The sequence below is a fragment of the Lutjanus erythropterus genome, chromosome 4, assembly GCF_056507025.1.
Source record: "Lutjanus erythropterus isolate fLutEry1 chromosome 4, fLutEry1.hap2, whole genome shotgun sequence".
Classification (NCBI taxonomy): domain Eukaryota; kingdom Metazoa; phylum Chordata; class Actinopteri; order Lutjaniformes; family Lutjanidae; genus Lutjanus; species Lutjanus erythropterus.
Genome location: NC_139320.1, coordinates 39,852,874 through 39,867,876, shown reverse-complemented (window position 1 = coordinate 39,867,876; position 15,003 = coordinate 39,852,874). Strand labels below are relative to the sequence as shown.

The following is a 15,003-nucleotide window of genomic DNA, read 5'->3' as shown; positions in this document are numbered from 1 at the left end:
TTTTCAGAAATACTTCCCTCTCGCTCTCTGTCTCTTCCACACTTTTCATTTCCTTTTCAAGCTGTCTTCATTGTCACCATCGAGCTGTGGAGATGCATTTGGTGCAGCCGAATTAAAAAGGAGGTAATCATAAATGAAACCGTGTATGGTTGGTTCATAATGGCCTCTTTATGCGAGCGTGGTTGTCTGGGGCTTCATTAGGCAGGAATGACACGTCTGCACTGCTGCTGCTGCTGCGGCCTTTTATTGTTGTCCTGATTGTAAAAGTGCACTCCATCTTTGCGCTGCAGGCTAGTCTGCCGCCACTCAAGTCAGGCCTTTCATGGAGAGTGAAAGGCAGAGGGTCCTGAATCCTTCAGCCGCCCCTCCCAGTCTCGATGCACAGCAAACTTTTAGTGGCCTTTTCCTCTCCTAACTGTGGCTGAATTGATTTGTCACGTCAGGAACTGCTCTCAGTCTGCCCGAGCATGAAAAATATATCAAAAAGTGCAATAAAACAAAGCAGTAGGCCTGTTTTTCTTTTAAAGTGGTGCAGCATAGTTAGAGATTTAAGTCATAATCAAGAGCCTGTGCCCGAAGCTGCTACTGAGGCCAGAGATTAATCTCTTCTCCAGTCACTCCTAGTTTGGAGGAACAGTTAATGAATCGTGGATAATACTGCAGGCTCGGACTGGCTTTCATTAACCAGGCTGCAAAATCTGTCACAATCATGTGAAATCCATTCTGCTGCCATAGTGCCGCTATTCTCCCCTCTCACATGACTGATGGCGCTTTTTTCACACTGACCTAACTGGGTCTGGAGAGGCAGCGACGTTTCAAAATATGGAGATCTTCCTCGCGGCCACAGAGGACGTCCTCTACGCAGGAAAAGGAATGCAAGCCCACTCTTGTTAATTCTCTGCCTCCACTTCAAAGTGCAGAAATTATAGGGCTTGCAGATGAGGGAGTGAGACACGGACACGCTATAATATTCATGCAGCACCATAATTACGGCAGCATCAACACAAACGAGGGGGGAAAAAGTTATTGCAAACTGTTTCAGCCAAATGTTGCATGATGTGGCACTGCAGTATCTCCACAGGGAGCTGTGACTGGGTGTTTGGTAAACATCATTACACAGAATGACTGTTGAGTCTGTGTGCGCGCAGGTGTGACTGTACTCATTACAGTTTGGTTTACTAAAATTTCAGTTTATCCCACTCATTCAAGTTGTGTGACCGCTGTGGTAAACGAAATATTTTTAAGTTGGAATAATTCTACTACATTATTTTAGACTTGCTAAAGTTTTATTATCATCACTCACCTTAAGTGTCTGTCTCTCCACCTTTACAAATTGTGCATAAAATAAGAGTGAAAATGCCAGGAATAAAAAAAACAAACAAACCTTGGAATATACCTAAAAATTTCAAAAAGTTGGTGTATCGATGTAAACATAGGGCAGTGGAACTTGGTGAATAAATGATCAGGTACTTGAAGCACAGTGACTGAAACATCGCTTAAGCTTCACTTAAGAGACAAAAAAAAATGCCAGCAGACAGACACACCAGCATTAGGTTGCACCAGCTCTGTGTAATTTCTCTCCAACGTTAGGGTGTAAAATTGAAACTAGAGCCATTTTCACCCAAAAAAAAGAATAAAAATCATCTATCTGTAGTCGCAACTACTTTTATCTTGTTTGGATTTGGCAACCATAGCTAGCCTAGGTATAATTTAGAGGAAAATTCGTTGAGCTGTAGGCATAGGCTCTGACGAACATTTTATTTGATGAAATATTCAAACTTTTTTTTTCATTCTGTGTATAACTGTACATTTTTACAACTGGAAAATGTAAGAAACACTTCAGATGTACAACACCGATGCATAGAAATTAGAATGTTAACAAAAAAGAAACATTATTCATTTCTATTTAATTTTTTGTCAAAGCCACAGGGAGCCACTGGAGAGGTCCAAAAGAGCCACATGCTCCTCCAGAGCTGCAGGTTGCAGACTCCTGCACAAGAGGCTTAGTGACTACTACTACATTTATAACTAATCAGCTACTAAAATTGGTCGCACCCAGGCAAATTTAGCACCAGTCACCAGCCAAATCCTAGTGAAATATGCAAGTGACTGGTAGATTTGCTTCACTCGCAAGCCAAAAAAAAAAAAAATCCAATGTTAATATGCTGAGTGGCTGGTAAAATTTGAACATTCACTAGCCATTTGGCTGGTAGACGAAAAAGGTGATTTTGGACCCTGGTTGCATCAAGATTACTAGGGGCATAACTTCATTAGCTTGGGCGTGAAGTAATTATAAAGTCAAGTGGCCGATCAATTATCAAAGACAGAAACTACATTATCTTTCTGGCTGGTATGAGCCACTTGGCATCGTAGCACGTCATAATAAGTTAGATTATTATGATACTGAAACATTGCTTCATTAAGTTAGGTCTTTACTGGATTACTGTGTCATGGCATGGCCTTAATGGAAAAATGACACCATGTGGCAAAAAAAGACTGCAGTTTCACCATCAGTGAGCGTATTCCTGTGACATTTCATTATTTACACCTATCCTACAGGCATGTGTATCCATTTAGTTGTTACTTTATGTTATGTTGTAACTTATCTCCTTAGTGCAACCACTTTTACTTTAGTAATGCATAAATTATGACATAGTAATAAGTTACAGGCTGCAGATCTGTAGACCAGGGATGTATTCAGAGAGCTGGATATGGTGATGCCACTCAGCCAAATGGCCATTTTGGTATTACAATGAATAAATCCCCTGTTTATTTTCCCCTTAAACCACCATTATAAAAGAAACGTCTAAAGGTCTTGTCACTTCCAGTTGCAAAACAGACCAATTATTACTATTTTATTATGGATATTATTAGTTTTGCAAAACATTCACAGAGGCCAGAAACATTATTTTATAAAGTGTGACATCATCATGGGCCAAACAGAAACGAGCGAATAGAAAACACTTTTTTGACTTATGCACTTGGTGAGAAATTTCTGTTCTTTTGTTACGATATATCCAAGCTGTGGACCACTGATGTGTGTAAAGATGGATGACATGACAGGTCCCCAAGAGTGAAGTCAAAAGATCTCGATCACTCCCTGGTGGCTGCCCGCATACAAGTCATAAACCCAAAGTACACATCAAACAAATTTTTCCCCAAAGATGGTTTCTGTCAGTTTAAGGTAGTTCTTGTTTGTTCAAGGGTTCATTTTTCAGTTTGGTTTTAATTAGTTACTTGATGCCATCAAAAAGGGGGCTGACATCATGAGAAACAGCTGAGCCCTTCTCGTGTTTGAGGTGACTGGGCAGGACCTCAACACCATGGTTGCAACCCTGATCGCTACTGCGCAAGATGGCATCGTATCCGGGACATTTTGGCTTCATTTTTGTACAGCGGGAAGAAGTGGAGACACATCGTCTATCTCTAAATACAGTCAGTGGTGTGGACTGATGAGGAGACCATAATGTTCCTCAAACGAATACATGAAACAAACAGAGATGTCGTATTTCCACCACATTTTCCACATGGTTTTCCATCATTTGAGGTTTGACTGGCACTCCTTTAATGTAATTACATCATGTTCCTCTGCAACAGTTTAATGGCAACTGAGTGAAGAATTAATTCCACCAGCTGTTTATCTTGATGACAGCATTAATGCATAATTTCTATATATATATATATACATATGTTTGAGTTGCTCTTTCATGCCACCAGGCCTTTGAGGAATCTTAGTTCCAACCTGCTGCTGTTTTATGGGGGACAGGTGGCAGAGACGGACTGAGCCAGAGCGATAGATTTTGGGTGCGTTAATGTCTTCACGTCATGATGAAGCTGGTTAGAAGAGCGCTCCCCACCGAGAAATCAGGGTGACCGCTGGTATGATCTATGTTGTTCTGTCCTTTTGACCCCGAAATGTCTTTCTATTACCTCATTAAACAGCGGTATTTTTGGTGGGTGAGGTTGAGGTTAACCATTCAGGAGGGAGGATTAAGGTCAGAGCTTGAGGTCAGGGAATAAAAATAAATCAGTGTGATGTTTTCACACTAATAATACACTATGAGTGTATGTGTGCGGCTGCGGGTCTCACCTTTAGGGTCATCTCTGACCACCAGTAGACCATTTCGACACACCACCTTCCCCGTAGTTGCGTCCACAAACACCAGAGATGGGATACTGGTTACCTTGTACTTGTTCCACAGCTTCATCTGCGGACAGACAGAGAAAGAGGAGAGGTTGGAATAAAAACACGGATAGAAGAGAATTTAATGTTCATATTTATTTCAGTTTCAGAGCTTCTCCTGAAATATGCCAGTACAAATGAAACAAATGTCAGCTGAGAGCCATTTATATTTCATAGGACAAACACCGTCTCTGCTGTTTAAAAGAGACTCGGGAGACGAGACGGTAGAATGAAAAATAGAGGAGTGCAGCGAGCCCTGAGGTGAATTAGCAGAGGGTGTGAAGCTGCTGCACTTTAAAGAGGCTGAACTGGAGCAAACTCCTGCTGTCCCTGCTGTGTCATGAATAAGAGTAAAAGAGGGCATGCAGCTGAAAAAAGAAGCACTTTTGCTCTGCAGTAAAGAAGAAATCCGAGTGCTGCGAGTTATTGGAGGGTCTTGGACAGACGTTTCATACTTTCATTGGCATTTATGAGCACCTATTGGCCTTCAATTTAAAGTAATACCTCCAACATGATGAGATGATATTAATACAGGCTCATAAAGTCAAGAGAAGACGCTTTACAGCCTCAAATGTGTGCACGAACTGACGCTATTTATAGAGTTCAGTGTAGATCAGTGTTAGTCCTTAACATCAAAGAGCAGATCAAGCATTTCACATATCTGAGACTCGCTTTCCATATCAGAGGGAAGAGACCTACGCTGTGAATAGAAAATAGCCGTGTCTTGTAAAAAGAGCGGCAATCGACACGGTGCGATGTTGCTGCTTCAGCAAGTACAAGAGAAGAAGAAGTAGACGGGGATCCCTCGTATGAAATCCCACACCAGCTCCGGATATTCAGGCGGGAGAGAGACAGTGAGAAACACACAACTACGATTACACGCACACTGGGGCTGCACTATGACGGCCAAAATGAATGATTCTGGCCAATATTTATATCACGATTATTTATCCCATTGATTTTAGGAACAAAATAATTTATTGCACTTTCACGTTCAAATAACCAAACATTGCTTACACTCCAATGATTTTCTTCATTCCTGCTAATGTAAAAACCTGTGCATCAACTTTGTTATTGTGCACTGTAGGCAAATCTACATTTTGAATTTGAAACCTTGCTTGCGGGCTATCCAAACTGAAACAATCTTTGTTGTTGTTCTGGCTTAATTAGTTATACAACTTTGTATATTTCATTTTTTAAAATAAACTGGATCATGTAGCAGTAAGATCTACATGATAACTTTAATTGGAGTAAGCACATCTGTATGTAAACAAGAATACTACGCAGCTTAGTAGGAATAATGTGTTTTTCAGAATAAGGGCAAAAAACCTGAATATTTTGTGCATGTAATGCAGTCACAGTCTCCAAAAAACTATGGTGTTAGTGGGTTGAGTTTCACCTTTTTGTATTTAACCTCTATCCTTTGGGTTCTGACTTGTTTATTGAATCAAAATGCCTTAAATAACTTTGCAGGAAATTACATTAAAAAGAGAGACAGATTGTAAAATAGTCCAAAAAGGACAAAAACACATTTAATACTGTACCATCCGATTTATTGCCTGCTGTACGCAGCCAAATACTTAAGTAGCCATATAATATAATGATTTGTGCTGTCTGGATGCTGCAGTAGTTGTTCTAATAGGTTGTACGCCAAATGAAGTGAGTGAGCTGCTTTTATTGTGGCTCTGTGATGTAAGCTTGGAGTTGGGTTACCACTGAGCTCCAGGTTGATGAAAACCTTTCGTTGCTCTTTTTGTGCAAACAGTGACTTCACTGCAGCACAAAGGTCCTCTGAGTAACAGAGAGGAAGATTTGGACAGCGTGTGTTTTACTCATCCTGTGCGTCTCCTCCCTGCACCAGTTACACATATGCTGTCGTACGCTGGCCAGAGGTCGACCACAGGCCGTCTCTGACAGCGGAGGTCAGACGCTCTGTCCCACGGACAAGACGACCCGGAGCCTCCCGACAATGTTGGTTTGGAAGTCCGTCAAGAGCAAACTTCGGCGTCTGCCACAGTCAACAGTTTTACCACACGCTCCGTGCTGCTCTGGAAACTCAATCTGGGCTCACAAATTGATGGGGTTAGGGGCATTAACTGTGACTGTCTCTGAAAGCTAACGTGCCCAACACCATGTCACCGAGCCGCCTGCTGTCATACTGCCTGATGATGTGGGATTGAGTGCTGGATTTACCGGAAAGAGAGTGTGAGAGGGACACGCGAGTGAGAGAGAAAAAGCAGAGTGATAGGGTGATTGGTTCTGCTGCACTAGAACTAAAATGTCAAGATGTGTTGCACGTCAAGGCCCAGAGGTATCCACACTGACGTATGTGAGAGAGTAATATGATTTAGAAAACAGACAGGTGTTCAAAAAGTGACAAATATGCAGTGTGAAACTAAGAACATCTGCTTTTCCATTAGATCACTATAAAATAAACTGCTTTTAGCCAACACCCTCTCACAGGTTTATATTAAAGGCTCACTGTGTCAAATTAATTGCCATAGTATTAAATGAAATATAATATTCATAAGTATGTTTCATTAGTGTATAATCACCTAAAAGTAAGAATTACTGTGTTTTTGTTACCTTAGAATGAGCGGTCTATGCCTACAGAGGGTGGTGCTTCTCTTCCACCATGTTAAACTGACATGGTTCTACAGTAGCTCAGAATGGACAAACAAACACTGGCTCTAGATATCGCCTTACATGTTTTGCAGCTACCATAGGTTCTCCTACACGTACAGCAGGAGAGTTTGTCGAAAGCTGCTAGTTCACCGCAAAAACAAATTACAGACGGAGACACAACAACTTCCAACTTTGTTTGACATTTTGTCGATGCTCCGCTGTTAAAATGGCATTAGATTTGAAGAAGACTGCATTATCACTCATGTAGTCCTCGAAACTTGACATTTAGGACTCTGCTCTTGTTACTTTCGCCCCGGTACTTAACTTGGGACTTGACTGTCTTGACTTGGGACTAGCAAAATAATCATTTGATCCCACCTCTGCTGTACAAGGTTAATGGTTTTACTTTAGGATGTTAGCATGATAACTCTTGCTAATTAGCAAACTACACGAGTACAATGGTGCGGTTGAGGCTGATGGTAATGTCAACAGTTTTGTGGGTATGTGGTTATAAAACAAAGCATTGGACAAACAAGAAAATGTGACCTGATGATGGTACTTTAGTAAAAGGTATAGAATCAACAAAGTCATGCGGTTTGTCCAGAGGGGTATTTCTTGGCAAGCCATCTGATCTGATGCATCTCACTAAAAAAAAGCAATGAAGGTCAGCCTACCGGTGACATTAGTGGAAAAAACAGATTGAAAATGCAGTATAATTAATCCTCTGGGGACAGTGAATGTGTGCTCTAGAGCTGCAACAATTAGCTGATAAATCGATTAGCCGATCGAAAGAAAATAAATTGCTAACTATTTTGATAAGAAATTAATCGTTTGGTCATTTTTCAGCCAAAAGTTTCCAACATTTGCTAGTTCCAGCTTCTTAAATATGAAGATCTGAAGCTTTTCTTTATCATTTCTGACAGCAAATGACAGGTCTTCGGGTTTTTGACTGTTGGTTGGACGAAATAAGCTATTTAACTTTGAGTTCTGGGACACTGAGATGAGAATAATCAGATAAATCCATAATGAAGCAGTGCAGTCTGCACAGAATTTAATGGCAGTATATCCAATAGTTGAGATATTTCAGTTTGCACCACAAGTGGTGGACTGAACAACTGAACTTTGTTTTTTTCAAGGAAAATAAATAATAGGAATAATAATAATAATAAAGTAGAGATCTGGACTGTATATGCAACCCACTGCCATGCTGCTAATACTGCTGACAATAGAAACCACCATCACCACAGTACAAATTAATGTACATCTCTAAGATCATATTAAGATAACAAGTGCAATGAAAACTATTTTCAGAGTAGAGGAAGGCGGCTGTGTACCAAATCTAAGGCTTTCTAAGTCGTTTCAGTGTCTCTCATGCTGCAGCATCAAGAAAGCAGCTGAGAGATTTGTGCAGCAACCTCAGAGGCAGAACCAATTCCTCCTCTTTGTCTTGCCACTAATTTACTGCATCCTTGAATCATGTCTGCCTGGTGATTTGGCTGCAGATCAGAGTAGCTCCGTATGCTCAATCCTTCGAGGGTTTAGATCTGCTTTTAAGAATGAAACGGCTGTTATGATTTCATACAGGGAGGATGAAGGACTGACCTTGTAACTACAAAAGCAACATGTCCTGGAGTCTGTCGCTAACAAACAGACATCAGCACCTTGAAAGACGGGAATTCATCGTGTATGGACGGGGTGAGAGGGAGGGGGGGGGGATCTCAGCCTTGTCACACAGCCGAGTTTTCGATGTCACCACTTGTAAATCCAAAGACTTCCTCCAAAACACTGAAGACAATAGCTTTCACAATAACAGCGCACTCTTCCCTCTTCTGTCCTGCCCGTGAATAGAAAACATGAGGATCGCATGCCACAGCGATCTATTTCCCCAAAACACTGATTCATTGTCGAGAGCCGCAGGCTGTCTTCTTACGACTGAGATAATAAATACAGAATGTGACATGATATGTTGTACCAAAAAACACACATAAATCATGCTGTCAAATCTGCCCCCATTCCTTGGCTTGAGAAACAAAAGCTAAGGATATTTTGGTCAGGTTTTATTCGTCTGCAATGTGACTCATTTTGTTAAAGTGTTTTTATGTGCTGCTGTGTAGAGCAGGGGAATAATATCAGGAAATATTTGTTTGCTTTCTTGCAGACAGTTAGATGACAAGATTGATACCACTGTCATATCTGTAAAATAAATACAAAGCTACAGCCAGAAGCTGGTTAGCTTAGTTTACAGCTAGCCTACCTCCGTCCAAAGGCAACAAGACGCAGTCATGAAATGTTTTGACATATTCCCTCTGTACAACCACAACGTCTTGGACGTTTTTGGACGATTTAACAAACAAGATATAATGTGTTAATTAGTGAACTTTAGAGATGCTGGTAGGCAGATTTGTTGTCTTTAGACAGAGTCAAGTCAGTCGTTTCCTTGTTCCCAGTCTATATGCTAAGCTAAGCTAACCGTCTGCTGGCTGCAGCTCTATATTTATGGTAAGGCTGTGTTACAGAAAGTTCCTAACTTGCAGATCCTATCTTAATTGTTTGGTAACCATGGAAATTACGGTTTGGACCCAATTTAGAAAGACAGCCAAAACTGCACTTACACCAAAGTTTAAAAAACTGTACACTTTATGGTTTTACAGAGGGAATGTAACAAAACATTTCATGGTTGGATTTTGTTACCTTTGGACAAAGCCGTGTTAGCCATAAGCTAAGCTAACTGCCTGCTGGCTTAAGCTTCATATTTATCTTCTCGTCTGCTTTGAAGTTAAGTACCCATTGTTGTTTTTGCTCAACAGTTAACCAACAGTTACTAAATTGCATAGCTTGACAATAAGAGAAAAGATGTGTTGGTTGCTACATAATAGACATAAAAGTTGATAAGTGACGTTAGATTGAGTTTTTAGGATTTCCTAGCCTGAGATAAGACAGAATGAAGTAAGGTAAGATAGGATTCCCTAAGTTAGTTAGGATTTGGCTTTTGAAATATCAAAAAGGGAAAAATCCTTAAAATCTTTTAACTTAAAAATGTATCCCCAAATGTCAAGTTATTCCTTTCAAATTCATCACCAACATTTTTGATAATTGATTATTTCTGTTCACTTCCTGAATATTCTGTGTTTTGGAGTGTTGGACACTGACATTTTTCATTATTTTCTGACATTTGCTAGGTAAAAAGATTAATTGAGAAAATATTATTCAGATTAAATCATGAAAACAACAGTTAGTTGCTGCCCAACCACCTCTCATCAGTGATTTATGAGAGATTTCTGTTGGAGAAACACAACAAACTCTGTCCAGCAGAGCAGCCAGTAACTAATTAGCATGCCAAATGCTTGCAGACTGTAATCACTGCATCAAGATTGCATGTGGCCACTCCCGGCTTCCTCTAAGGGCGCCGCTATTCATTATCAATATCAACAGAGTGTATAACTGTAGAGCAGAGCAATAGGCTCAAGCTATACGGTTACACGCTGGTTTAAGGATGCCAGTAACCCCTGCAGAGAGCCCACCGACTGTTAAGACTCTGGGGAAAGCTGGAAATCCATACTAACAATCCATTTACTCTCATGGACATGCAGACATTAGCCTCACACTACGCCCGGTGCTCATCATGCTAATTGGATCACGCATGGCTGCGGATCCACATCCAGGAGAGGAGCGAAATCAACCCACTGTGGGGCCAGTGGATCAGTGTGCATGGAAATACCGGGGTTGAAAATCTTATCACCCCACTGATCAAGGAAAATGCTGATTCTTTTTAGATGGAGCTAAATTTCTTTGATGGGATCAATGCCTGCATTACCTTCCTACCTGCAGCCATTATAGACTGCATGTGAGCAAGAAAAAAAAAAAAAGGAGGGACACGAACCCCCAGATATCCACATTTCCATGTTAAATGTCAGGCGTGGCGATCGCTTTCATGCCTCTTTGCACTGTTGCACTTTATGGCAACATTCTGCTCTTTAAAGGGGAGGTTAGCTTAGAGAGAACCCCCAACAGATTTGAGGGCTTTACATCTGTCCACATCTGCTTCAGGTTTTACCCAGTCTGGTTTGAAACCCCCTGTAGAACTGGAGTGATTAGTCGATCAATTGATTACTTGTCTATTATGATATTAATCGCCACCTATACTGATAGTCAATCAATTTGCATAATTTTTTAAGTAAAAATGTAAAAAAAAATTCTGATTTCTTTGCTGGTATCTTTAGTCCTCTATGACAATAAACTGAATATCTTTGGGTTGTGGACAGAGGTGTCAAAAGTCCACACATTCTTCACTTCCCTCTCTGTCTGTTTCCTCTTGTAACATTTTGTCTTTGTTTTTTGTTTTTTTATGTCTTTTTCATTGTTTTCATCTTGTTACATTGTTTCCGGTTTCTGACAGCTTTTATGTCATTTTCGTCTTGATGTGTCTTTTACGTTGTTTTCATTTTGTTACACTGTTTTTGGCTTCTTACTTCTTCTTATATCTTTCACCTCATTTTTGTCTTAAGTCTTTTACGTTGTTTTCGCGTTATGTCTTTTATGGCATTTTTCATCTTGTGATGTCTTTTATATTGTTTTCATCCTCTTATGTCGTTTACGTAATTTATGTTATTTATGTCTTGTTTCATTGTTTTTGTCTTCTTTCGTCCTTTCCGCCTTTTATGTTGTTGTAACTTCTATGTGTTATTGTTCCATCCATTCAGGTTGAAATCAGTATTGATATTGGGGAGGCGACACAATGATGCAAAATAAGAATAATCAATAACCCTCCACAATACAGTTTTGAAAATGTATGGAGTAGAAAATACAGATATTGGTGTTAAAATGTAGGAAGTTAAAGTAAGAAGTTGTCAGAAAAATAAATACTGAAGTAAAGAACCTGATACCAGAAAACTACACTTAAATACAGTAACTAAGTATCTGTACTTAATTACTTTCCATCTCTAGTAATGGACAAAATATGACATTTGAAGACACCACCTTGAGCCATGTTCTGACCTTTTATAGACCAAACAGCTAGTCAATTAATCAAGAAAATGACGGCCAGTTTAATCAGCAACGAAAATAATGGTTAGTTGCAGCTCTACAGCCTCGTCCTGTTCTGTAACTGAGCCTCTTGTCACTAACTGGTGGGTCTCAGCAGTGGCTCTGGTGTGTTGACAGAGAACTAGAGTGGAAGAAATTTCATCTCTCAACGTGGCCAATTCACCTATCATTGTTCGAGGCCCATCTCCTCACAGATCTGCTTTCACTGGGCCGGTCAAGCCCGAGGCGGCTGCCAGACGCTCCCCTCGCTGCTTCATTACAGCAGCGCCGCTACAAAGGAGAGTCAGCCCTTTACAACAGAGGACATGAGAGGTATCCTGCTGTGATGCTGATAGCAGCACAGCCCTTTATCTTTGAGTATTATATGAGGGACAAATGGTGATAATCCAATTGCTATCTTGGAAAGAAAGGGGGGTTTCAAAGTAAATTTTCATGTTATTCATCCAGATTAACAACCTACAGTGTTCACTGCACAAAGCAGATTTGTGGAATTTAATTTAACCTACGCAGAAATTCATGAACTTGATATTTATTATCACCAGGCACAAATGTTCCCTGCATAATCTTTTCATTCATGTCAAGGGGATTTTTTTTGGCAGTTTACAGTGCAGACTGGGGAAAACAAGTAATGTATTCCACATTTTTAGAGAGCATACCGAGGAAATCGTGTTACGGTTTGATTTGATTTAAAGGAATAGTGTGGATTATTTGAAGAGGGGTTGTATGAGGTTAATAATCAGTACATTTAACCACTAGACAGAGGTTGGCTCCCGGTGAGGAGCACCAGCATAAAAACTAAGCAATGAACTGCTGTGGACAGGGTCAGCCGCAAAATGTATTTTAGCTACCTAAAAACAGGTCCTTCCAAAAAAATCAATATCAGTCTAATTTGATGCTGTATTTACTTTACTTTGCCATCAGACAGCCTTTTCTGATGGGAAATCCCCTTTATAAGCCACTCTCTCCAAAGCAACCAAAACCAGTAATTTAAGCTCACAGAACACAGTCACTGCTGGATGCTGCCGCCTCGATCGTTTAGTTGGTTTGTGACTTTGGTGAATCTGAAGTAACCTTTTAAAACACCAAAGTCACACAGCAGCACAAACGAACTAACAGATCGAGGCAGCAGTTGACCAGGGACTCCTGTGTTCGGTGAGCTTAAATTACTGGTTTTACATAAGGGGTTTGGTTGCTTTGGAGAGAGCGATGATCGGCTTATAACGTTGGGTTCCCACTGGAAAAGGCTGTCTGACTGCAAAGTGGTGAAAATATTCTAAATATAGCATACACTTATACTGATATTGAGTTTTTTGGAGTCTTTAAGGAGTATGCAGTCCTGCATAAGGAAACTTTGGGTTAACATTAAAGTATGTATGTAAAGAACAATAAAATAATATAATTTATTCAAAATGTTAAGGGATGATAGCAGTATAAAAAGTATAGATGGGTAGCACCTGTGCGAACAGGCAGTCTGACAGCAAGCAGTGAAAATATTCTACATATGATGTACACTTGAACTCATTTTTTTTAGGTAGACCCTTTTTAAGTGGCTAAAATACATTTTGCTGCTGACAGCACAGCAGTTTTGCTTAGCTTCCTTGCTGGTACTCCTGTCTGCTTCTCCAAATTCAGAGCGTGCCGACCGCCATGTTCCTGGAGATAATACACTGACTGTCTCTCATATAACCACACTGCCAATAATCCAAACTATCCAGTTTTTCAACATAAAAATGAAGGTTTCAATTTATGCAATGATCTCCTGCCCAGAAGAGGTAACAGTCAGGCGGTCGATGGCTTTATAGATCCTGGTTGTTAGTGTGTGAAAGTCATTTGTTACAAGATGGGAGGTTGTCCGTCTGATGGACTGACCAGCCCCCTGAAGACATGTTCAACAAAAGCATTTGTCTTTTACTGGGACTTTTTTATTGAGTGTGCCTGCAGGCGGTGTGATCCCTGACCGTAAAGATTCACTGTAGTGTTGTCCTGGAGAGCAGGCTGGACTGGACTCTTGTTGGTTTGCCTCTTGCAGGCTGCTCAAACACACTCTTCTTTAGAGAAACAGGCCTCTCACCTGTGCAGCATGGATAACTTCATCTGCAAATGGATTCAAACTAACATGCTGGTGCGCAGCAGCAGCATCAACACTTCATTCATCATGTTGTCAGGCAGCTTTTAGGGTTCAAATCTAAAACATTTTCTGCTCGCTCTTGGGTTGAAGACAGATGAGAAACAAACTTTTCCTCTCTACAGCGCTGCACCTCCCTTCTGGCTGGGCCCCTGCAGCCGGCTTTGACTTATATTCCTCCATGCTGCACCCCACCTCCGCTACGCTCTGCTCCTGAGGCTCTCAGTAACTGCCTGTATCCACTTCAAAACCCTGTTGCTGCTCTTCATGCCTACAAAGGGAGACCCCCCTTCCACACCCACCTCTTAGCCATACTTCAACCAACACTGTGCAGGCTAGTGTGTGTGTGTGTGTGTGTAGCGCTTCCATCTGTGCAGCTCTGACCCGACTATCGCTTTACCACAGTCAAGAGTCTTCACCGCTGCGGCTCTCCCTTGGTGGTGAAATACGCATCTCAAAGCCTGTGACAGCTGCACTTTGCTGCCCTTTCTCTGTGCTGGAGTGATGACCTATCACTTAATATGCTTCAGCGTCATCTCGTTTTGCATGTGCATGGCGTTTAGTGTTGCATAAAACACCACAAGGACTATGCTTTCATCTTCAGGGCTGGTTTCTACACAACTGATGTCATGTGATTTCAAAAAAAGCTTACCACTTTACAATAAGATTATCCTTAAAGATCATTAATAAGCTGTTACAACACATTAGATAAACAGGGCAACACTGACCTGTTGCTTGCCAAATAGTGAGCCCACATTTATCTGTTAAGTGTCAGATCAAATTATTTACTTTGTCTTCTCCATCAGCAGCATTTATACAAGACCCTGACTGATATATTACCTCACCAGTATTACTGGGCTGATACTGGCCTATCACAGGTCCACTGGTCTGTATCGGTATCAGCCTATATGATGTCCAAAATACACCTATATTAAGACTTGTTTTAAAAAAACGTAATAATAAAGATGTTTTTATTCATTAGCTTTAAAGGTATCATTTTATGCATCACGTCAGCTTTTATATATTG

At 40.7% G+C, this 15,003-nt stretch overlaps 1 protein-coding gene across 1 annotated transcript in view; it reads right to left on the bottom strand.

Annotated features, from left to right (window-relative positions):
- The window catches only part of nxn (nucleoredoxin), a 100,608-nt gene that overhangs the window by 24,935 nt on the left and 60,670 nt on the right, over nucleotides 1-15,003 (bottom strand). The window contains exon 2 of the mRNA XM_084717948.1: nucleotides 4,091-4,208. Coding sequence (XP_084574074.1) covers nucleotides 4,091-4,208 — 118 coding nt within the window. The remainder of the gene's footprint in view (nucleotides 1-4,090; nucleotides 4,209-15,003) is intronic.